The following is a 24,239-nucleotide window of genomic DNA, read 5'->3' on the forward strand; positions in this document are numbered from 1 at the left end:
CATCTGTCAGAGCAGAGAAGTGAGGAGAGAGTTGCTTTCATTTGGGGACGTATCTCCTGAGTGTGCAGTTCTTTTTCTTTAAATCTGTGACATTCCCCTCTTTTCGGTTTTTGCCTCCTTGCCTGGTTCTCATGAACCCTTCCGGAAGCTTCATCCTGTTAGATTTTTTTTTAAAAGGAATTACTTATTGGTAACTATATTCCAGACAAGATCGTAAATTCATGCCGTATCTTATCTCTGTCCAGTCTTCAACAGCTCTTGTAAGTCAGGGGGTGGAGTCTCCTCTTACAGCCCCAGGAAAACACCCTGTGGTCACCCAGGTAATCAGTGGCCAGCAGTCAGTGTCAGCTGCCTAGTCACTTCCTGCATTCCTTCTCCCTTCATATCACCCGAGTAAAGTGGTTAGGACAGGTTTGAATTAATTATTGAATATATACTGTTGCAGTGGAGAAGAGGGTCCCCCGTGAACCGAATTTAACTTGGATTCCTATCGAGGTGACTGCCTCTTAAAGGGGCTATTGGGGGTGAGCAGGGAGTCCGAGGTGGGGGTGGGGGGTGAGCAGGGAGTCAGGGAAGAGAGACAATGACAAAGGTGGGTCAGTGTAAACGCAGATTAGGCCAGCTGTGTCTGTTAGCTGCCCGTGGTGGAGATTTGGGTCCCATCTAGCCTTGCCGCTGATGACATTTTAAGAAGTGGCTTCTTTCTGTGCCCTTCAGGAAAAGAGGAAGTTGTAGGAGGTACGCGTCCATCTTAAAGGGACAGGGGGAAGATTCACAGCTGTAAGCCCTTTCTAGCCTGTCCTCTCGGAGGAAAGGTGGTCGGGGGCCTCTGGCCAGGTGTTGCCTAGAACAAACAGCCCATTCCTCTGGCTGCCTTGGGCTTTCTCAGGCGGGCGCGTTAAAGGGGGGGGGGGGGCTGTGGTCATTCCAGGAAAGGGGCCTTGAGCTGTTAGAAGCTCTTGTTAGTGTTTGTTTAACCCCTTTAATGTGCTCTTCTTACTGTTAGTGGATTAGTCCCATGTTTGGTAGTGGAGGAGGAGCTTGGAGTAACAGCGTCCTTGAGAAAATTCCTTCTGAATCTGTGACTTGGGTGTCGGAGGATTTGGGAAAAGTAGTCACCTCCTCCTTCCCAACTTTGCAAACTGGTTTTAGGTAGAGCCGGCTGCTTCCTTACTCCACCTCCAGCAAACCTTCTTCGACTGGGTTCTGGGATACTTTTCCGTATTGGGGTACTGGCAGCACCCAGCCCACCGACCGACTTGGCTAAACACTGGAAAAACTGGCGTGATAGCTAAAGGTTGGCTATTGGCCCCGTCTAGTCCCAGAGTATCTTATTTCTTCACCGCGGCTACCTTTATAAAAATGGGGATCCTCCGGTTTCAAACTGGGGACTGTTGTCATGCTTCTTGGTAGTGTGTGACCCTGAGTGTCCCTAGCAAAAGTCCGCGCAGGTTTAGAAAAACGATTGTCTCGAATATAACAGCAGATGGGAATTAATTTATACTGAGCCTTTAGCGTGTGACAGAACAGGGCAATGTTGTGTGTGGAAATGGCCCATTTGATCTCTGAGTAGCACACACTGTCCCCCGGGCCACCCAGACTTCTGATCACTCCTGTCACCTCAAGATTCCGGAGGGCAGAGTCATCTTCCTACTTCAAGACTTTGCTGAAGCGGTAGCTCTCACCTGCCGAGACCGGGAGGGCGGAATTTGGTGTTTATTCCACACGCACATCTCTTTCTGCCGACCGCAGCCCCCAAGCTTTCAGCAACTGCCCATCAGGGAAGCCTTGTGTGAACAGGTGCTGTGTCTGTGACAGAGGAGCCCCAGGTGTTCCTTCTGCCCAGTCATTGCCAGTAGTGTATCAGGGACGTTGTGCTGGGACTCGGCTGACCCAGAGGTGTCGGACCTCTCTCGGACTCTGCCCGTCCTTCCTGCCTCCCTGTGCCTTATCCGTGTGCCCCCTGATCTCAGGCACCCGTCTGCTCCTTGCTGCCTTAGCTGGTCACCCTGCGGCTTCCCTGACCCGTGTTTCTCCTTTATTCTCACACGGCTGTCGCGCTCACAACGCGCCTGACACCAGATTGGTGTCCTGCAGCTCAACTCTGACGCTCTCTCCCTGGTGGTAGAGTCAGCTCTCACAGGTGCAGGGCTGCGTCCCATAGGACGGCCCTCCCTCTCCCCTTCAGACACCAAGCACCAGTCCAGGGTGTCACCTGTGCTTCCGACTGGCCGGAGATAGATGGGAAGTTCTCGTGACGTCCTTCTCAGGTTTCATTAATTTGCTGGAGTGGCTCACAGAGCTCCGAGAACCACGTGACTTTAGTGGATCGCCGGTTTATTATAAAAGGAAACATCTCAGGAGCAGCCAGAGGTGCACAGAGCAAGGTGTGGGGACAGGGCACGGGGCTTCCACGCCCTCTCCCTGAGATCATCACCACGTGTTCACCAACACGGAGCTCTCCAAACCCTGCTCTTTTGGGTGTTTATGGAGACTTCATTACATGGGCACAATTGATTAAATCATTGAGCACTAGCAACATTTTTTTTTAATCTTTTTTTTTTTTTACTGATTTTCTTATTTAGGGAAGCACTTTGACGGTGCTCGAGTGGAGCCGAGAATTCCGTGTGATGGCATTTTCGGTTGTTTAAGGTTAATTCACTGAATGGCAGAGTGTCTACAAAGTCATGGACGTGGCATGCGGTGTCCGCTGTGCCTGGGCCCATTCCGGATGGCATCTCTTCACCTGTCTCCAGCTCTGCCTCCTGGGGCCCCATTTGATGTACCTAACTGGATGCATCAAGTTCTTTAAGATAACAGTTTAGGGGTGCCAGTGCCGACTGAGTCGCTACAAAGTGTGTGTGAACACACTGAGAATGCTAATCAGGGGAGAGGGATTGATACATGAAGGAATGGCAGTCCAAAGCGGACGTTGCCTCCTTTCAAAGAGTAAGTGTAACCTGCAGTTTCCGCCAGTGCGTTAACCTTTCTTACAGGAAGTCACTGGAACTGAACACATTGTAACACACCTGGATGTGGAGGAGTGAGCCACCACTCATGACGTCCGTTCTTTCTGTGGGCGGAGCTTGACCAAGTGCTTTCTTTCTCTTAGAGGCGCCTGGGTGGGCAAAGTGGGGAGAGGATGTCTTCCGTGGTCGTCGTGCCTTTTGCTCTGATCTCCATGACTCCGTAGTCTAAGTCCTCCCCTCCCCCTTCCTTCACACCGTGTCATCTTTAAAAAATATATATATTTTTACATAAAGACTTAATTCAACTGTCTTTTATAAAAGTAACTTGGGTTTTATATGGCTTCGCCACTGTGCTAGGGGCTGTTTCTTTTTTAGAGTTCGTAGTGTGAACGCTTCATTCGGGTTGCCGTCGCTTGTGTTGGTGTTCACGTTGTGACATTGTCGGGTCTTCCCAACCCCCACGTTTCCCGTGTCTCTGTGTTTACTGTTTCCCCCTGCAGCATGCCGGATTGCGCATTGCAATGGTTTTCAGGGGAACGTGCGGCAGACATGCTCGCATCATATAGCTACGCCTGATGTTGAGGTGATCAGACAACCAGACAGGGGTCACTCAGAATGTGAAGGTGATCCTGAATTCGGACAGACACCAGCCCGTCCCTTGTCATTGCTGTTTTCAGTAAGCACAGAACGGGAAACGTGAGGACGGCTACCCAGGTTCATGGTTCGGAAGCAGGCAGCCTAGCTGTTCTTTCTGTTAAATACCATAATTAAAAACAACTTTTAATGAAAGGGTAAAAGTGCCGTTATTTTTTTCAAGTTGCCATCTCTCGGGGGACTTCTTTCGCGGCCTTTTTTTGGTAGAGATCTCCAGCTTTTGAAATCTGCCATTTCTGCGTGGAAACACTGACTGCCGCCCCCCTGGCATGATCCCTTTCCACCCACGCGATTCTCACTTGTAATTAAACTTTGTTGATTGGGTATGGAACAAGAGAATCCTTCCAATATTCCTGCTAAGACATTTTTTTTCCCCCTGTAATTCATGCCAGACCCTTCAAAACATTTTTTTTTTCTTTAAGTTGAAAGAGATACTTCTGGAAATGGATAACATAGTTCTCCATGAATATTTGTTAAAACTTATGCCAGGGCAGTTGTATGCCTCTGATGTCCCTGACCTGTGTCACATCTCCACTAGATTCTAGGACTCTTGAAGGGCAGAGACCATTTACTGTTGGGCGGTATATGGTATGTTTTTGAAGGAACGCAGAATCCGTGTGTGTTTGTCAAAACAAAGCTTGGCCCGGTTCTGGCATTTGGATTCTAGTTCATAAAAGAACGTTCAGATTCCAGGCGCAGAGGAGCGTGACCGTGCATCTGTGGGTTACGATGAGTGAGAGTGGGTCCTTTCTAGGGTCTGCACGTCAGAGATCTCTCCTTGAGGTCTGCGCTTGTGTGGGCATTGCATGTTTGGGGTAATGCCCTTTCCCCAAGGCGCTTTGAACACATCCGGGTCAGCAGGGCTCCGTAGCCCGCGTGTCACCGGCCTGGGCGCCTGGTCCTCTGTTCTGTGCATCTCCGGCCGCTCCAGCCGGGCCCTGTGCCGGGCTGTGAGTCTGTGCGTGGAGCTTGCCGGACGCTCTTGACTTGCGTCGGTGACCTTGGCGCAGCTCGTTAACCTGAACCTGATTTTCCGTCTCTGGTTTGACTCGTGGTTGCCGCCTGGAACCTGATCCCTTCGGTTTCTGACATTAGTCAAGTAACCTAGTCTTTCTTTCTGATTTTTGTCCCCCCCCCCCTTTTTTTTTATTATTAGTCTCTAGTATTTTCACTTTGGATGAGTCTGACCCTGGTTAACCTTGCTTTTGCTAAAATCAGTAAGAGTTGCACAGACCCTGGTCCTTATGAGATTGGGTCTGTGTGTGTGTGTGTGTGAGAGAGAGAGAGAGAGAGAGACAGAGACAGAGACAAAGAGAAAGACAGATAGGGACAGACAGACAGGAAGGGAGAGAGATGAGAAGCATCAATTTTTCATTGCGACACCTTAGTTGTTCATTGATTGCTTTCTCATATGTGCCTTGACGGGGGTGGGGGGGGGTGGAGGGGAGCTACAGCAGACCGAGTGACCTCTTGCTCAAACCAGTTGAGCCTGTTCTCAAGCCGGTGACCTCGGGGTTTCGAACCTGGGTCCTTCATGTCCCAGTCCGATGCTCTATCCACTGCGCCACTGCGTGGTCAGGTGGTCCTTATGAGTTCTGATGATAAAGTTTGCCAGGTCCAAACTTGTGATGGGACTTATTAGAGAGAGAGGAGCGTGCTCTCGTTTGTAAGTGTTCTTCCAGTTTGCAGGCAGCGTGGAGGTTGCCTGGCTGCGTGACACGCTCATCCAGGAAGGGCTGGGACTGGGACCTGATTCTGTGATGAGTCAGTGTGTCTGTCATTGAAATGTTCATTTTATCCCAAACCAAAAATACCGCCCCTAGGAGAGCACTCAGATGTCCCTTCTGCCTCAGTCCAGGGCCCCCAATTCCCCTTCACCTGCTCTGACAGACATCAGTGAGCGTGGCCCACGTGGAGTGTCACCGGCCGATAAAGGCTTGTCAAGGGATCAATCAGATATAGATAGAAAACGATCAGCTTTTAGAGTCCAGGACGCCTCAAGCGAGCGTGTCCCCAGCCAGCTCCACTTTACAGACAAGGACGTGAAGGCCGAGGGAGAAGAGATCAGTCGCCCAAGGTGCTGCCCGGAGCTTGCTGTCAGGAGCCTGGACCACGTCCGGTTTCCCTCGTGACAGAATGGTGCGTGAGGAATGGCTTTTCATCTCGTGAGTCACATCCTGTTGGGGTCTGCCTTGATGCAGAGGACGAGGAGAAGAGCGCCATTGTTTAGAAGTCACAGTTGCCTTCCCCGGTGACATTGACCCAGAAGGGATCCTTTGCTTTCTTCTGTGCAGTGGGTCGGACCAGCGACATTGGCCCGGAAGGGATCCTCGCCTTCTTCTGTGCAGTGGGTCAGACCAGCGACATTGGCCCGGAAGGGATCCTTTGCCTTCTCTGTGCAATGGGTCAGACCAGCGACATTGGCCTGGACGGGATCCTTTGCCTTCTCTGTGCAGTGGGTCAGACCAGCGACATTGGCCCGGACGGGATCCTTTGCCTTCTCTGTGCAGTGGGTCAGACCAGCGACATTGGCCCGGAAGGGATCCTTTGCCTTCTCTGTGCAGTGGGTCAGACCAGCGACATTGGCCCGGAAGGGATCCTTTGCCTTCTCTGTGCAGTGGGTCAGACCAGCGACATTGGCCCGGAAGGGATCCTTTGCTTTCTCTGTGCAGTGGGTCAGACCAGCGACATTGGCCCGGAAGGGATCCTTTGCTTTCTTCTGTGCAGTGGGTCAGACCAGCGACATTGGCCCGGACGGGATCCTTCGCTTTCTCTGTGCAGTGGGTCAGACCAGCGACATTGGCCCGGAAGGAAGGGATCCTTCTCTTTCTTCTGTGCAGTGGGTCAGACCAGCGACATTGGCCCGGAAGGAAGGGATCCTTTGCCTTCTCTGTGCAGTGGTCAGACCAGCGACATTGGCCCGGAAGGGATCCTTTGCCTTCTCTGTGCAGTGGGTCAGACCAGCGACATTGGCCCGGAAGAGATCCTTTGCTTTCTTCTGTGCAGTGGGTCAGACCAGCGACATTGGCCCGGACGGGATCCTTCGCTTTCTCTGTGCAGTGGGTCAGACCAGCGACATTGGCCCGGAAGGGATCCTTTGCCTTCTCTGTGCAGTGGGTCAGACCAGCAACATTGGCCCGGAAGGGATCCTTTGCCTTCTCTGCGCAGTGGGTCAGACCAGCGACATTGGCCCGGAAGGGATCCTTTGCCTTCTCTGTGCAGTGGGTCAGACCAGCGACATTGGCCCGGAAGGGATCCTTCAATTTCTTCTGTGCAGTGGGTCAGACCAGCGACATTGGCCCGGAAGGGATCCTTCGCTTTCTCTGTGCAGTGGGTCAGACCAGCGACATTGGCCCGGAAGGAAGGGATCCTTCTCTTTCTTCTGTGCAGTGGGTCAGACCAGCGACATTGGCCCGGAAGGAAGGGATCCTTTGCCTTCTCTGTGCAGTGGTCAGACCAGCGACATTGGCCCGGAAGGGATCCTTTGCCTTCTCTGTGCAGTGGGTCAGACCAGCGACATTGGCCCGGACGGGATCCTTCGCTTTCTCTGTGCAGTGGGTCAGACCAGCGACATTGGCCCGGAAGGGATCCTTTGCTTTCTTCTGTGCAGTGGGTCAGACCAGCGACATTGGCCCGGACGGGATCCTTCGCTTTCTCTGTGCAGTGGGTCAGACCAGCGACATTGGCCCGGAAGGGATCCTTTGCCTTCTCTGTGCAGTGGGTCAGACCAGCAACATTGGCCCGGAAGGGATCCTTTGCCTTCTCTGCGCAGTGGGTCAGACCAGCGACATTGGCCCGGAAGGGATCCTTTGCCTTCTCTGTGCAGTGGGTCAGACCAGCGACATTGGCCCGGAAGGGATCCTTCAATTTCTTCTGTGCAGTGGGTCAGACCAGCGACATTGGCCCGGAAGGGATCCTTCGCTTTCTCTGTGCAGTGGGTCAGACCATAGTCGTCCCCCCACCCCCGCTTGAGCATGGTTTTGCTGTCCCCAGTTTCAGTTACCTGCGGTAGACCGCAGTCCGAAAATACTCGATGGAAAATTCCAGAAGGAAACAATTCACTTGTTTTAGGTGGCTCGCTGTTCTGAGCAGCATGATGAAATGTCCCGTGTCACCGCCCTGTAGACGCTCCTGCCCGTTAGTCACTTAGTAGTCGATCCGGTTATCAAATTGACTGTTGAGGTATCACGGGCTTGTGTTCAATCCTTTTTTTTTTTTTTCTTTTTTTACTTAATTGCTTCAAAGCACCAGAATGGTGATGCTGGTCATTCAGGTGTGCCAGAGAGAAGCCCTGAAGACTTCCTTTAAGACAGGGGTCGGGAACCTTTTTGGCTGAGAGAGCCATGAACGCCACATATTTTAAAATGTAATTCCATGAGAGCCATACAACAACTCCTGTACATTACGCATTATCCATTAAAAATTTGGTGTTGTCCGGAGGACAGCTATGATTGGCTCCAGCCACCCACAACCATGAACATGAGCGGTAGGAAATGAATGGATTGTAATACATGAGAATGTTTTATATTTTTAACGTTATTATTTTTTTTATTAAAGATTTATCTGCGAGCCAGATGCAGCCATCCAAAGGGCCACATCTGGCTGCGAGCCATGGGTTCCCAACCCCTGCTTTAAGGGGAAAGGTAAAAGTTTTCAACTTAGGTAGGTTATCATCCTACATTGTCACAAGAAGAAGGGTGAGTGTAACACTGTAACTTTTATTGCAGCACAGTGATATAATTGTTCTATTTTGTTAAATTGTTCTTTCCCTCTGACTGTTCCTAACTTATAAGTTAAACTTTATCATAGGTGCACATATAGGGGTCAGTGCTATCTGTGGTTTCAGGCCTCCCCTGGGGGGCTTGGAATGTGTTCCGTGTGGGTAGGAGGGGCCTCAGGCCTCTGGGTCACCCAGAGTAGAAGTACAGAGAGTGCCCTGAGGCTCCAGGAAGTCTCCTCTGGCTTCATTTGCCCCCAATGCCTCCACTTCCTGTCATTCTGGAGACGTCAGGACTGGGTTTTTTTGTTGTTTTTTTTGTGTTTTTTTTTACAGGGACAGAGAGAGAGAGAGAGAGAGAGAATCAGAGAGAGGGATAGACAGGGACAGACAGACAGGAACAGAGAGAGATGAGAAACATCAATCATCAGTTTTTCGTTGCGACACCTTAGTTCATTGATTGCCTTCTCACATGTGCTTTGACCGTGGGCCTTCAGCAGACTGATAAGGCCTTGCTCGAGCCAGTGACCTTGGGTCCAAGCTGGGGAGCTTTTGCTCAAACCAGATGAGCCCGTGCTCAAGCTGGCGACCTCGGGGTCTCGAACCTGGGTCCTCCGCATCCCAGTCCAATGCTCCATCCACTGCACTACCGACTGGTCAGGCAGGATTGGTTCTTGTCTACCTGGGTCACCACACAGTGCCCGAGGACCTGGCACTGCTGTGTCCCTAAGGTCTAGGTACCAACTTCTTATATCATAGCAAGTGCTCAAAAAGTATTATTTGGTGAATGAAGTCTTGGCGAATGAATGAATGGTTCAAGATAGAAGCGTCTTCCCGTTTTTGAGAATCCTGGGACTGAGGTGAGGACTAGAAGAGCTGGATTTTATTTTCCACTTTGTCTTTGGCCAATGGTAATACTGTGATTAATAATAAGAAATACACATTTGGGCCCTGGCTGGTTTGCCCAGTGTGTTGATGTCCTGGGTTCAGTTCCCTGTCAGGGCATACAGGAAAAGGGACCATCTGCTTCTCCTCCCCTCCCTCTCCCCCTTCTTTCTTTCTCTCTCTTCACCTCCCACAGCCATGGCTTGATTGATTTGAGTGCATTGGCCCCCGGTGATGAGGATGGTTCCATGGAGCCTCCACCTCAGGCACTAAAAATAGCTTGGTTGTGAGCATGGCCCCGATGGGCAGAGTATCAGCACCGGACAAAGGTTGCCAGGTGGATCCCAGCCAGGGTGCATGTGGGGTCTGTCTCTCAATCTCCCCTCTTCTCACTTAAATTTAAAAAAAAATTTAAGAAATACACATTTGGTTTTCATCCCCGTTTCTGACATTGAGCTCCAAAAACCCATAGAATTGATTCCCTGTGCGATAAAAACTATAAAGGTATCTTGATATTTATAACAAACCCCTGGGGTGACTTTTGGAAAACATCTAGGGCTCGGGGCCAAGGGCAGCAACTGTGGGCTTGAAGGGTTAACTTGGAGTGCCCTCCCCCTGACCTCCCACCCTGGGCTGGAGGTTGAATCAGTTGCCAATGGCCAGTGATTTGATCAGCTGTGCCTTTCTAATGGATCCTCCGTGAAAACCCCCAAAGGCCAGGGTTTGGAGAGCTTTTGGGCTGGCGCCTGTGAGGAGGGAGGGAGAGCAGTTCCCTCGGAGAAGAGACGCTCCATGCCCCTGTGCTTCTCCTCCACCCGGCTGCTCCACGCCCCTGTGCTTCTCCTCCACCTCCACGCCCCTGTGCTTCTCCTCCACCCGGCTGCTCCACACCCCTGTGCTTCTCCTCCACCTCCACGCCCCTGTGCTTCTCCTCCACCTCCACGCCCCTGTGCTTCTCCTCCACCTCCACGCCCCTGTGCTTCTCCTCCACCTCCACGCCCCTGTGCTTCTCCTCCACCTCCATGCCCCTGTGCTTCTCCTCCACCCGGCTGCTCCACACCCCTGTGCTTCTCCTCCACCTCCACGCCCCTGTGCTTCTCCTCCACCTCCACGCCCCTGTGCTTCTCCTCCACCTCCACGCCCCTGTGCTTCTCCTCCACCCGGCTGCTCCACGCCCCTGTGCTTCTCCTCCACCCGGCTGTTCCCGAATGATAGCTTTTTATAATACAGGGGTGGTCCTCATAAGTAAAATGTCTCATTTCATCCAGAAAGGGTTGGGAAGCGCTCTCTCTGTTCCGTAGCAGGAGGGTCACACTGAAGGGGCTGAAACAGGGAGAGTCATGGATTACCCAGGGCCGGGACCCTCACTGGTCATCTACCAGGGGCGTGGTGGCGGGGGGAGGGTGGCAGAAACCCAAACTGCTGGAGGGGAGGAGAGAAAAGAGCGGAACGGATGCTGAGAGGGGCGGTGCAGTGAGCCATTCAGGAGAGTGTGCAGGTGAGAGGACAGAGGTGGTAATGTGAGGAGGGAGGGGAAACAGGCGGCTCCAGGCAGCTGGGCAAGAGCGGGTGGCACCGGGGCACTGGTAGATGCTTGGCCAGCCCTGCGCGGGGCAGCCGGTGGCCTCAGCCGTCCAAACCCGCCGCACATACGACTCCACCGCCCGGCTGTCCCCTGCCGCCCGGCAGCTTTGCCGCATGGCGCACGTCCACTGCCCCGCGCAGCTCCCGGCACCCTCACCTCTGCAGACCTCCTGCTCCCTGACTCAGCTGCCGCATACTGCCACCTGCTTCTCTGCCCCTGGTGGACTTGCCCTGGGTCTCCGCCTGGCTGCTCACCCACCTCTTGTCTCAGTTCCCCGGGTTTTCTGACCCTAGCTCACGCTGTCCCTTCCCCCACCCCGGCCCTGACTTCTCGCTCCTTTCCCCACTGACTCCCTCTGGTCTGGACTAATTGTGCCTCTGTCTCCCCCGAGCCACGCGGCCTGTTGGCGCTCTCTCCTCAGGGCATCCAAGGGCTTGGCAGAGCAAGGGGCAGAGTGGGGAGGAGGCAGGGCTCCCTTCCTCTGCGTGTGTCAAGGGCACAAGGCCGGATTTAGAAACAAATGCTGTGTGTCACGATGGTGGTGACCAGGCAGGCGGGAAGCCTTTACCAGATGGCCTCAGGGTGGGGGGTGGGGGGAGGGAGGCGGGGATTGTCAGCAGCTCCTGAGTGTCAGCAAGCAAGGGGAGCGTGCACTGAGCGGCTGGTGAGCGGGACCAGGGGGAACGCCAGCACCCACTTCAGTGGCCACGGGGTGTCTCTGAACGGGAGTTTAGGAAGCTAACAGCTCGGGGCCCCGGACGGAGCTGAAGACCCGGGATGGCTGAGGAGGGACGGACCAGAGGGATGTCCGGTGAGCCTGGCATCTCAGGACTTCTGGTCCTGCTCTCCCTGTCCAAGCCCGGCCCCAGGCGGCGCTCCCAGACTCTCACCCTTCGGCCGCGTGACCCTCCTGCCAACCAGCGATCTTTGTAAAAACCGCCATGGAGAAGCCACATCACCTGAACGTGTTATTCAGACAGGTGGGGACAGTGTCTGATCCAGGCCAGGAGCAGCATCTTGCGTTACCGACCACAGGTTCCACGATGCTTAGGCATCACGCACACGCACACACACGCACGCCCAGTCGCATCGCATTCCGCCTCTGCCCGCCGGTGAGTGCGCTCAGCTATCCCAAAGCCCTGACCGAAAGGCCAGATGTTTCTGCAGCAGCAGGAGCGAGTGGACAGAGGTTGTGGAGTGAGGAGGCGGAGCAGCAGTGTCGGAAGGCACTCTGATTGGACAAATAGACCAACTCCGAATGGGAATAATTAGTTGTCCTCTGCATTATGTCCACCATGCCTTCAAAGCCTCTGCAGTCTCAGCACTCGGGCGGCTTCCCCTACAGGAAGACCTCCTCTGATTGTGCATCACAGAAGTTGCGGTGTCTGCAAATGAAAGGCGAGGTCCTCCTCTTCCTGGCAGAAGGAACAGGACCCACTTTATTGTGATACCCGCTTTCCTGAGGGGGCTGGATCCCCTCCCGCAGTGTCACCGAGCTGTGCCTGTCATCCCGTTCTTTCTGGGGTGAAGAACAGAGGTCCCCAGGAGACCGGGTTTCGAGAATGCTTACAGCACCTCCGCAGGTGTTGCGGGCGAACCCTTCGGCCTCAGTCTGTCCTTTGTGGACCCACAGCTTTGACCACCCAGTCTGCTCAGAGACAGCCGCCCCTGCACCTGCTTGGAAGAGCAGCCGCGCATGCTCTCTGTGCTGCGACTTCCCGTGACAGCGAATGCGGGACTCCTCCCAGCCCTTCAGTTCTTACCGCGTATGCGGCGCGGATGCACACAGGACCCTGTTCCCGCCCGGAGGCTGTTTCCTCAGTAACATCCGCCCTCCGGAACGCAGCTGGGAACCAGAAGTGGGAAAAGGCACCTCACTGATTGAAATCCTGGTTATAAACTGAGGGTAATGCCTTATACCGCCATTCAGAATGTATTACTCATACCCATACTTATTTTTTTTATGATTAATTTATGTAGAAAAATTATGAACCCCATAAAAGTCTAAAGGAAATGTGTGACTCAGTGCAGTTATCTAGTTGTACCCAGTGGTAATAATTTTTGGTGTGTTTGTTCTAATTTGTTTTCTCTGTACATATGTGTGTGTATACACCTGTTTTTAAAACCAAGGTAGAATTATATATATATATTATAATTTGTAACCTTTTTCCATTTGACAGTATTATAATAGGTATTCACCAAGACCAATATACAAGATGTTGGTGGATACATATTTATAGTACTGAGATGTCTTAAAGATCTATCAGTTGGAGAAGGGTTAAACGATGATATAATTTGTGTCATCTAACATAGCCGATACAGAAAAGTTAGGTAGACTTCAATATAGATGCATCAAAAGATGTCTGAGGCCTGTTACTGGAAAGGAGAAAAGTCTTTTACATTTCACCCTGGGCTGTGTTTAGTGCCCTGGAAACCTTTGCCGGGGAAGTGAGTTCTTATATACATTTCACCCTGGCTGTGTTTAGTGCCCTGGAACCCTTTGCCGGGGGAAGTGAGTTCTTATATACATTTCACCCTGGCTGTGTTTAGTGCCCTGGAAACCTTTGCCGGGGGAAGTGAGTTCTTATATACATTTCACCCTGGGCTGTGTTTAGTGCCCTGGAAACCTTTGCCGGGGGAAGTGAGTTCTCTATTACCTACATTGCAGATGTTTCTTCAGGTCTGTCCTTCGTCATTTATTCTCATGTTTTTTTCATAGCAGTTTAAGAAATTTGTGTCCCCAAATCTTTTTACATCTTGATTTCTTCGTTTCCCCAGCCTTGATTTTTTCATCATTTTAAGTTTTTACAACTAATTATTTAATCCATGTGATGTTTATTTTTCTGTGCGGTCTGAGCGATGGAATGCTTCCAAATGGATATCCAGTTGTTCCACCAGCATTGAACAATCAGTCAATCAGTGGGTCCAATATCAATTATATATATATATTCTAAATCCCTAGTATGTGCTCAGACTGCTTATTAAAATTGATCTACAATGGGGGGTGATCTCTTTGTCTACAGAAGCCTAATGAAGGAGTCCATTGATGTTGGACCCTTGAGGGACACTTGTGATGAAATATCCAGTGTAGCCCTGGACTATGTGGAAACTGCTGTCACGACACAGAAAAGTCAATAACAGAAGGAATGTGGCTGTAAGGCTTTGACATGCCCGGGGTGGGGGTGTGGATAATAAAACCCGACCTATGTTAGAGCTCTGGACAAAGCCCAGGATAGCAAAATGCGGAATAAAACGAGACCAGCCCCCCCATGCTGCAGGACGGGAAGGGGAGTGCATCGTAGGCGGGTGTCAGCCACATTCTCCTGAGGCTGAGTGAGTGTCATGGCCCCAAACAGTGCATCTCCACGGGAGCCCGGGGCCACCTCCCCATGTCATCCTGTCTTTCCCTGCCCTCCCCACTTCCAGCTCTGCAAGTTTCTCTCCAGATGGTCCATTGGCAGTCCAACCCAGTTGACTATCCTCTCCTGTTTTAAAATCCCACGAGAATAATTAATCCTCTGTCTTCATCCCTTCTCCCAGGCAGTTCTGGCTGCGGGGATGGGAGTTGTCATATTGTCCGTGGCCGGGTGGAGGGGGGCTGCTTCAGAGAATTTAGGGCAGGTGAAAACAGAAATCCGGTTGAAAACAGAAGTCTGCCGGGCACAAAGATAAATGTCCTTCTGCTCTTCTTCCCTGTAGGTGGCCCCAGAGCTGTGATTTGCTGCTATTTAGAAAAATATCAAAAGCTAGCCTTGAGCGGCTGTGAAGCAGGTGCAGTGTGTTTTTGCATTCTCTCCGGCACTGCCTTCCGCAGCGAGAGTTCTACTTTGAAGGCACTTTGGGGGTAGCTAGCGTTTCTAGATTTTTTGAGAAAGCTGTACTAACAGAGAGGCTCTGAGCTCAGATGGGGTTTGTACTCTGCTTCTCGGAGCTTTGTGACTTTGGATGGGTTACGTAAACACACTGAACCTCATTGACCCCCGTCAATAAAATGATGTTATTAATAATCCTGGCTGACTCTGGGGTGTTGGGAAAGTGAAAAATGAATGTCAGGTTTTAACGCATCACAGGCTACTTGGTGATGGCTTAATAAATGTTTGTTCTGGTGGTTTTTAATGAATAAAGGTGCTGCCCGTGACGATGGGGGGGGGGGATGGAGGAGGTGTCTATGGGCATATTCTGCATAGCCTTGTGCCTTCCTCATATTTTGAGATTTACTTTCCAACAGTAATTTGTGTTCTTAAAATAATGTATCAATCGAAGTATAATGAAAACACTTCTTTTAAACAAAATCACCTTCTCCCATCTCTTTCCAGATTGTATTAAAAAAAAAAAAAGTTGCCTCACTTCTCTGAACCTTGATCCTATGATGCTAATTAAGTGGCAAAGCCATTTTTTAAATCCTAGAACAGACTCTCTCCCCAAGTCCCTTATAAGCCGCCTCCTGTCCTTCCCAGGGAAGCTTGTTCTTGTGCAGGGACCTGGTTGAAGCCTTCCTGTGCCGGCGTGGCTGATGGCACCTAGTAGCAGAGAGCGTGCTAAGCCCCCCGGGACAGAAGGTTTCACTGTGGTATTTCAGACGTCCCCCCCCAGCATCCTGAAGGGGGAAGGGATGAACTCCCTAACCCTCAGCACCAGCCTGCACCACGGTCCGCCTAGTTTCATTCGAGGCTGCATGTCTCCCCGGGAGCCTTCACAGTGTGGCTTGGAGATTAACTGAGTTGCACTTGAGAAAGAATTTGGGGCCACAGGAAATGGGAGCGTGATCTGGAATGTGCATCTAAATACAGTAGGAAACATGTTCAGTAACAGTTCTAAGAAGGAACTAACGGCCGACCAGGCGGTGGCGCAGTGGATGGAGCGTTGGACTGGGAGGCGGAGGACACAGATTCGAAGCCCTGAGGTCATCAGCTTGGATGCTGGGTTGCTGGCTTGAGCATGGGGTTGCTGGCATGAGCGTTAGATCATAGACATGACCTATGGTCGCTATCTTGAGCCCAGAGGTCACTGGCTTGAAGCCCAAGGTTGCTGGTGTGAGCCCAAGGTTGCTGGCTTTAGTCACTCGCTCTGCTGTAGCCCCTTGGTCAAGGCACATATGAGAAAGCAATCATTGAACAACTAAGGTGCTGCAATGAAGAATCAATGCTTCTCATCTCTCCCTTCCTGTCTGTTGGTAAGGGGTCCTGGGAGGGGGGTAGGGACGGACGGCACAAGAGACCTCAAGCATGGACATCAAGGTTTTGTCTAGATGGAGCATCTTCTTCCTTCTCAGAGAGGTCATCACGGCATTTTTAGCAAAATAGCATTTGTCGGTCTCTCTGAGCCCTGCCCTGCCAGAAATGCCCAGGCCAGGGGTGAGTGCGGGATGAGCCCGTGTTGGCGCCCTGTCCTCATGCCACGGTGAATGGTCTCGAAAGTCCCGCCCCCGGGAACCGGCTCCCCGAGGCTGAACCTGCAAGTCCTGCGGGGATTCTGTGCCTGGCTGCGTGGTCATTTCTATGGTCACAGATTTGCATCCTTGGAAACATATACTTAGCAAAGCCACTTTCCGTTGGACAACATCATAGGGTTATTTTTAAAACGGTGCCCAGAACCATAGGCCAGAAAAAGCCCTTGGCCAGTCCCTGGCCGGTCCTTACTGAGGAGGGATCCGCTCCTCAGTTTCACCTCGGGGGACCCTCCTTCCGAGACAAAGCTCAGGGGAGGTGCCCTGCGTGAGGGCTTGGGGCCTCCTCTCCCCCGGGTTTAGCTCCCCTCCCTCGTGTGGGGGGTCGTTCTGGGGCATACCCACCAGGCCCTGCTCCGTTGGGCACCAGACCGGAGCAGCCATGTGGCCCCGACCGACGGGGGACCAGACCCGCGGGCGGGGGATGCTGTCACAGTGCGTGCAGGCTTTTTACTCTGATCTCCGTCTCCGGGGTCGTCCTGCTCCACCCTGAGAGTCACAGAGTCCCCAGAGCCCTCAGAATGCGCAGTGACACAAAGGGGTTACAGTGGTAGGTGAGGGACAGGCTCCCGCGTGGGTGTGCCTGGGTCGCCATCACAGAGTGCACTGCAGACCCACCGATGACAATAGGCTTGTTTCACCCCCCTGGCCCCGCCCATGCCCGAGGCCAGAAGTCTGAGAGCAAGGTGGTCCCAAGGCCGATTCCGCTGAGGCCCCTATCTCTGGCTGGTGGGTGGCCATCTTCTCCCTTCTGATAAGGACACCAGTCTTATAGAGTTAGGGCTTGCGTAATGACCTTACTTGAATCACCTCTGTGAAGATCCTGTCTCCAAACACAGTCACATTGTGAGGTCCTGGAGGTGAGCTCTTTAACGTAGGAATTTGAAGGAAAGACATATGAGCCCGTAACAACAACAGAGATCAGATAAACGCCAAGACCATTTTGCCTGCACCCCAAAACCACTTCTAAAATCATGGGAAAAGCTCTGTTCTTCACAGCCCTGGTGCATGTATGATACATTGTGTGAGAGAAAAAAAAAGAGACATTTATACATATATGCATAAGAATGCACTATGTAATAATTTATATTAATACTGTTTTCATACTATTTATGTGTGTGTTATGTGTGTTATTATGCATATATACCTATTATTGCAGTGAAGGGTTAATAAGATTTGTGTTAAGAGATTGTAAAATAATGCCTGGATATTTTGGAACCAACGGGAGAATTTCCCATTTTGGGACTAGGAACATCGGAAGAGAATATAAAATATCAATATATATATATATATATATGCATCACTTTCACAACTCCTGTTATAAATGTATTTATGTGGTTAACCTTGGTGGTGTTCATGTGTGTCATTGATAATTTGGTGTGTACGTACATGTATCACATGTGGCATAAAAACATCCCAATTTACATCATTTTGTCATGCATTTTATTTTTAAAGACTATTTTTTAGAGCAGTTTTAGGTTTACAGCAAAATCGAGAGGAAGGCAGAGAGGTTTCCCCATCTCCATGTGTGCAGAGTCTTTCCCGTTAACAGCATCACTCACGATGGTGGTACATTGTTATTATCAATACTACAGACCGGGGGAGTCAGCCTGTTTATACCTACCGCCCACTTGTGTATCTCTGTTAGTAGTAACATTTTCTAACCGCCCACCGGTTCCACATTTATAAAGTAGGGAAGTAACTTTATAAAGTAGGGAAGTAACTTTACTTTATAAGATTTATAAAGCAGAGTTACAGCAAGTTAAAGCATATAATAATAATTACTTTCCAAGTACTTTATGTCAGATCTTCGCTAAGTTTGGCAGAATAAATCTTTATAAAACAACTTACTATAGTTAAATCTATCTTTTTATTTATACTTTGGTTGCTCCGCTACCGCCCACCACAAAAGCTGGAACACCCACTAGTGGGCGGTAAGGACCAGGTTGACTACCACTGCTGTAGAGGAACCCACATCGGCCCATCATAATCACCCAAAGTCCAGAGTTGACCTTCGTGTTCACCCCGGTGTGGTACATTCTGTGGATTTGGACAAATGCATGTTTACACACGTCCATCCATCATTATAATACCATACAGCTTATCTTCACTGTCTTCATTGTTTTTTCTTTATTTTTTTTAACTGTGGTAACATACATACAACAAAAAATGTACAGCCATAATCAATTTTAACTATGCCACTCAGTGGTGTTAAGTACATTTATATTTTTGTGCTACCATCACCACCGTCCACCCACAGATCCATGCATCCGTCCTGCAAAACCGAAACTTGATAACTACGAAACCATACGTCCTGTGCCCCCGGCCCCCGATCCCTGGTAACCTACATGTTACAATGCCTACACTGTCTACTGTGGAAGAATCGGAAGTTTATCACAGCACGGGAAAGACAGGAGACTGGCCCGCAGTACTTGGATGTGTGCTGTAACTGTTTGTTTTCCTCTGCATTCATTCATATGTGTAACTTTGTTACTGTGCATACTGGTTTGTAGCTTGCCCCTTTTTGCTTAATGTATCTTCAGTACCTTCACATCGGCAATATTTGTTACCATTTTTAATACTTACATGAAAATCTGTTCATTTAAACAATCCCCTTTGGATGCTGGGGAATATCTTTGTTTTTTCCCCCCAATATATTCATACGGTGAAGGGCTGGACACAAAAGATTGAGTACAAACGTAGACCTCTGTGCAGAATGCTCTGACATTTCTTACAGTTAAATCTGTGTCTACATCCTCAATAATTTCTACAGGGGGAGTTCCTCCATTGAAATGACTTTGAGGAAGGTATTTTTTTTTTTTTCCGGCTTTTAAGACTTGTTACCAGAATGCCTTCAGGAAAACTTGTGCAGTTTAATGCTTCCACCAGTGCAGAAGGAACACATTTCCCAGATCTCCAGTGGCCTTAGGTATTGTCCCTCAAAAAAAAAAAAAAAAAAAAAAAATCAAAATAATAGGTGGCTGTGTAGTTTTTTAAAAAAAGATTAAGTAATAGGAAAGGACTTATAATGAAAATGTACCAGCCTTCTTACTCTGATCTAACTCTCTCAGAAATAAGTCCAGTCGGATGTTGTTGGAGGTGGGTCAGTGGCCCAGGGATGCCAGGTCTGACGTCTCTGCAGTTCTCCTTGCCAATCCTCCATGGTGACAAGATGGCTGCTGCCACACCTGCCCTCACATCTGTATCCAAAACAGGAAGAAGGGACAGAGCTTGACAGCCGTGTCCTGTTCATTTTTCATCAGAATAGCACAGCTTTTGCAGATGACCCCGCAGAACACTTGGGTTCTGTCTCATGGCCTAGAGGGCCGGGCCTAGAGGAACTGGGACGGTTTGGAGGACAGGGACGAGATAAATATGTTGACTCACAGTGGGGTTTCCAGAGAATGGGTCTTGGACTTTATTCTGTTCGCCAGGGTCTCTTGGTGTGCACCAGAATCACCTGGCTGGCCGCCTGTGTAGAACACTGCGGAACCTCTTTCAGAATTCCTGACTCAGACAAGTTTTGAACTGGGTCTCATGCGATAGGTCCAGGGACTGGCCTTTGGCATATTATAATCAGACAGTGACAATTTACAGTAACCTCATTTTCTCCCCCCCCTTTTTTTTTAAATGGGGATAATATCACCTCCCAGGTTTTTTTATTTTATTTTTATTTTTTAATGAATGAGTGTTTGAATGAACTATGATTTCTTATTTTCTGGATTCTGGATGTTGTGGCCTGTGAAGCCGCACTACCTGGGGGAGACTGTCCCTCCAGCACCAGCTGATTCCCAGAGAGCGCCAGTCACCTGCCTGCAGGCCCGTCTGGGGGGTGCAGAGTCCACACCTCCGCCCGCCTCTTCCCCGCCTCCTGCAGTCTGGATACTATCCTCCTGCCCTAAGTCACCCCAGGGCCGGGAACTGGATAATGGGGAGCCCCTCCTGTAAGCCCAGAGCACATCCTAATTATTCAAACTGCCCCGTCCTACACTGCTCAGTGTGCTTCCCCGATCCACCCGTCCCTTAACTGGGAGAGTCACGACAGAGGCTCTCGCCTATGTATCCTGCACTGAGTCCCCCCTCCTGCCGGGCCCTGGTGCCGCCCCGTGGACTGACTCCCCCTCCTGCCGGGCCCTGGTGCCGCCCCGTGGACTGACTCCCTCCTCCTGCCGGGCCCTGGTGCCGCCCCGTGGACTGACTCCCCCCTCCTGCTGGGCCTGGTGCCGCCCCGTGGACTGACTCCCTCCTCCTGCCGGGCCCTGGTGCCGCCCCGTGGACTGACTCCCCCCTCCTGCCGGGCCCTGGTGCTGCCCCGTGGACTGACTCCCTCCTCCTGCCGGGCCCTGGTGCCGCCCCGTGGACTGACTCCCCCCTCCTGCCGGGCCCTGGTGCCGCCCCGTGGACTGAGTCCCTCCTCCTGCTGGGCCCTGGTGCCGCCCCGTGGACTGACTCCCCCCTCCTGCCGGGCCCTGGTGCCGCCCCGTGAACTGACTCCCCCCTCCTGCCGGGCCCTGGTGCTGCCCCGTGGACTGACTCCCCCCTCCTGCCGGGCCCTGGTGCCGCCCCGTGGACTGACTCCCTCCTCCTGCCGGGCCCTGGTGCCGCCCCGTGGACTGAGTCCCTCCTCCTGCTGGGCCCTGGTGCCGCCCCGTGGACTGACTCCCCCCTCCTGCCGGGCCCTGGTGCCGCCCCGTGTTCTGACTCCCCCCTCCTGCCGGGCCCTGGTGCCGCCCCGTGGACTGAGTCCCTCCTCCTGCCGGGCCCTGGTGCCGCCCCGTGGACTGACTCCCCCCTCCTGCCGGGCCCTGGTGCCGCCCCGTGGACTGACTCCCTCCTCCTGCCGGGCCCTGGTGCCGCCCCGTGGACTGACTCCCTCCTCCTGCCGGGCCCTGGTGCCGCCCCGTGGACTGACTCCCCCTCCTGCCGGGCCCTGGTGCCGCCCCGTGGACTGACTCCCTCCTCCTGCCGGGCCCTGGTGCCGCCCCGTGGACTGACTCCCCCCTCCTGCCGGGCCCTGGTGCTGCCCCGTGGCCTGCAGGGTGTGCTGTCCTCCTGATAGGAATCTGTGTGTCTGCATTTCTTCACGACAGTCAGTCCTATGTTGGCGTGTTCTCCTGGACCTGATGAGAACACATCCCGGGTACATTTTACAGCGGCAACCTAAAGCTTGTACAGCACTCAGCGGACACCTCGTGGGCATCAGACAAAAGGGAGTCAGGGAGGCACCTGGGGAGAATGCTGAGGACGGCGCGTGTGCTGAGGGGGAGGGGAAGATGGCGGAGAGGAGCGTAGGTTGCAGGGATCTTGTGGCCGGCCCATGGCCACTCTGTGGCGCCCAGGCTGGACTGTGTGAATAGACAGGTTTGCAAGGATCTTGTGGCCCATGGCCACTCTGTGGGGCCCAGGCTGGACTGTGTAAATAGACAGGTTTGCAAGGATCTTGTGGCCCATGACCACTCTGTGGGGCCCAGGCTGGACTGTGTAAATAGACAGGTTTGCAAGGATCTTGTGGCCCATGGCCACTCTGTGGGGCCCAGGCTGGACTGTGTAAATAGACAGGTTTGCAAGGATCTTGTGGCCCATGGCCACTCTGTGGCGCCCAGGCTGGACTGGGTGAATAGACCAGGAGCAACAGGTGCTGAAACTATTAGCGATGTAAAATTCAAAGAACGTGGCAGTTTCCTGGATGTTGCCATGTTGGTGGATTCCCTGAAATGGTTTGTAACGAGTCGATCTCTGCTTCATCGTTATTTGTTTGTTTGGTCTGTTTTTGCTTTGGTTTTTGGACCAGGAAATTTTTTATTACTGGGCCTTTCAGTTCATTGATTCTTTTCTTTGCTGCCCCCACTCTGCTGTTGACCCCATCCACTGTGATTTTAAAACTTAGATTATTGCACTTTTCAGCTCTAAATGAATTTTCATTTCATTCTTCTGAGACTTTCTGTGTTTGTTTATTTTCAAGCGTGGTCATATCTGCTCACTGAAGCATTTATGTAACAAATGCTTTCAAGTCTTTGTCAGACGGTTCTAACATCTCATGGTCATCCTGCTGTTGACATTTATTGGTTGTCTTTTTTTTTCTTCATTCAATTTGAAATTTATCTGGCTATTGGCATAATGGCAAATTTTTATTGAAATCTGGATAGTGTAAACATTATATTATGAGACTCTGGCTCTTCAGCTGGCTTTATCTAAAGCCGGCTGGGGAAGGTCGAATTTTGCTTTGTTACTGTTGCCAAGTGGGGGTAGAAATCTAAGTTCCCCACTCGGACTTTCTTGTCCTTGTTACTTATTACCTTATCCCGGGCTGGGTGGGATTGGGGATTCTGGCTCCCTGATTGGTCTTCGCTGCCTCCCCCCCCCCCCCCGGGCTGGGAGGGAGGAGCGCCTCTTGACTTTCATTGATGCTGTGGAAGAGGGTGACCCTGTTACCACTGGATGGTGGTGTAAGTCCTGACTGTCCACTGGGATTCCTACGACCCCACCTCTAAGGGCAGGGGGAAGGGCGCTCCATGTCCACCGAGTGATGGTGGAAGTCCAGACCAGACCCGGGCGGTCTCCGTCGTCGCTGCTGGGTGGTGACCAGTGGCCGGCTTCATACATACTTATCTCTGGTGCTCCTCTCCTGGCTGCGAGGAGCACAGAGGGTCGGGTGCCCATTACAAACTCGCGAGGGCGGCTCCGTCCTCCCCAGCCTTACTTAGCTCCTGTGGGTGGCCTAGGAAAACAGTGTCCTCCGTCGTGTTTGGCTGAATGGAGTGAGCAGTTACTGTCTATAAATACTAACTCACTTCCTGATCCCTTGGCTGCAGAGACCGGGCTTTTGTGGGGTTGTTTTGTCTGCAGCCACGGGCATTTCAGGGCGCAGCCTCTGAAGCCGCAACTGTGGAAAAGATGAAGCAAGAACAGCCCACCACGCCTTTCCTGGAGGCAGAGGTTCCTAGCCGGTCTGCCCTTTCTCCACCTGCAGCTTTCTTGTGTTTGCTTTGGATGGAACGCCCCAGGTTTGGTTTGTCCTTAGAGGAGCAGGCACTGTGTTCACTCCTGTTCAGAGGAGTGAAAGTCCTGTCGCTGATTGTTTAATACATCACTCCTTCTTTAGTGTTTTATACGTGCGCCACCATCTTTGGTCATTTCAGTCAGTTGGGCTCTATGTTATTTCATCTCTCTCTGTTCCCTTAGTCTCGGTGGTTTGTTTTCCTGCGAGCTGGCATTGTGTGTGTGTGTGTGTGTGTGTTTGTGAGAGTGTCAGCATGGCAAGGAGAGGGAGAGCACACCTGGGCGAGAGGGACCCCTGGCCGACCCTTGTGCCTGGGACTCTTGAGGCCGGACATCGGAAGTGCTCTCCTCCAAAGAAGACCTGCCTTTTCCTCTCGTGTGAGGCTGGGCTTGCGAGCCGGCTGATCGGGACCCAAGGGCTCTTCCTGAACGGGTCACATCTCAGGGTCAAGTGCCTCACTCGCCGGGGGGCTGGGGGGGGGGAGTGGCTGGCACTTGTGGCCAGATCTCAGAATCGCCATTTATTCCGTCAGCAGGACTCAGTGCTGTCTCTGTTGGGGCCGCTCCTCTGGTGTGGGGTGTAGGGGGGAGCACCTGCTCGATGCTGTTACTTAAAAAATGAACGAGAAGACAAGAAATGAGTTTGTTTGCCTCCATCCAGGCTCCTCTGTTGCAGGAGACTCTCCCCGAGCATCACGTTTGCAGTTATCTTAAGGTTCCTGGTGTATTTCAGTATGGTCCGTATTTTTCTCTTAGAAATTTTTGCTCCTCATGTCTCTGTTTTTCTAACCTCTCCGTAAGTGAAGACAGAAGGGCGTAAGTCTGAGACTGTGTTTCCAACTGGCTGATTGTTTGATTGATTGATTATTATTATTATTATTATTTTTTACTGATATGTTTCTAATTTTTCTCTTCAGGGCAGAAAAGACTGAAGTTCTGAGCGAAGACCTTCTTCAGGTGAGGTTGCTGTTGGCCTGACAGACA

General features: G+C 51.6%; 1 protein-coding gene across 5 annotated transcripts in view; it reads left to right on the forward strand.

The window, feature by feature from the left end:
• ARHGAP44 (Rho GTPase activating protein 44) overlaps positions 1–24,239 on the forward strand; it is a 136,676-nt gene that overhangs the window by 38,483 nt on the left and 73,954 nt on the right. For all 5 annotated transcript variants that reach the window (XM_066364911.1, XM_066364912.1, XM_066364915.1 and 2 more), the window contains exon 2: positions 24,173–24,212. In XM_066364911.1, coding sequence (XP_066221008.1) covers positions 24,173–24,212 — 40 coding nt within the window. The remainder of the gene's footprint in view (positions 1–24,172; positions 24,213–24,239) is intronic.

The sequence above is a fragment of the Saccopteryx leptura genome, chromosome 2 (genome assembly GCF_036850995.1).
Source record: "Saccopteryx leptura isolate mSacLep1 chromosome 2, mSacLep1_pri_phased_curated, whole genome shotgun sequence".
NCBI classification, from domain to species: Eukaryota; Metazoa; Chordata; class Mammalia; order Chiroptera; family Emballonuridae; genus Saccopteryx; species Saccopteryx leptura.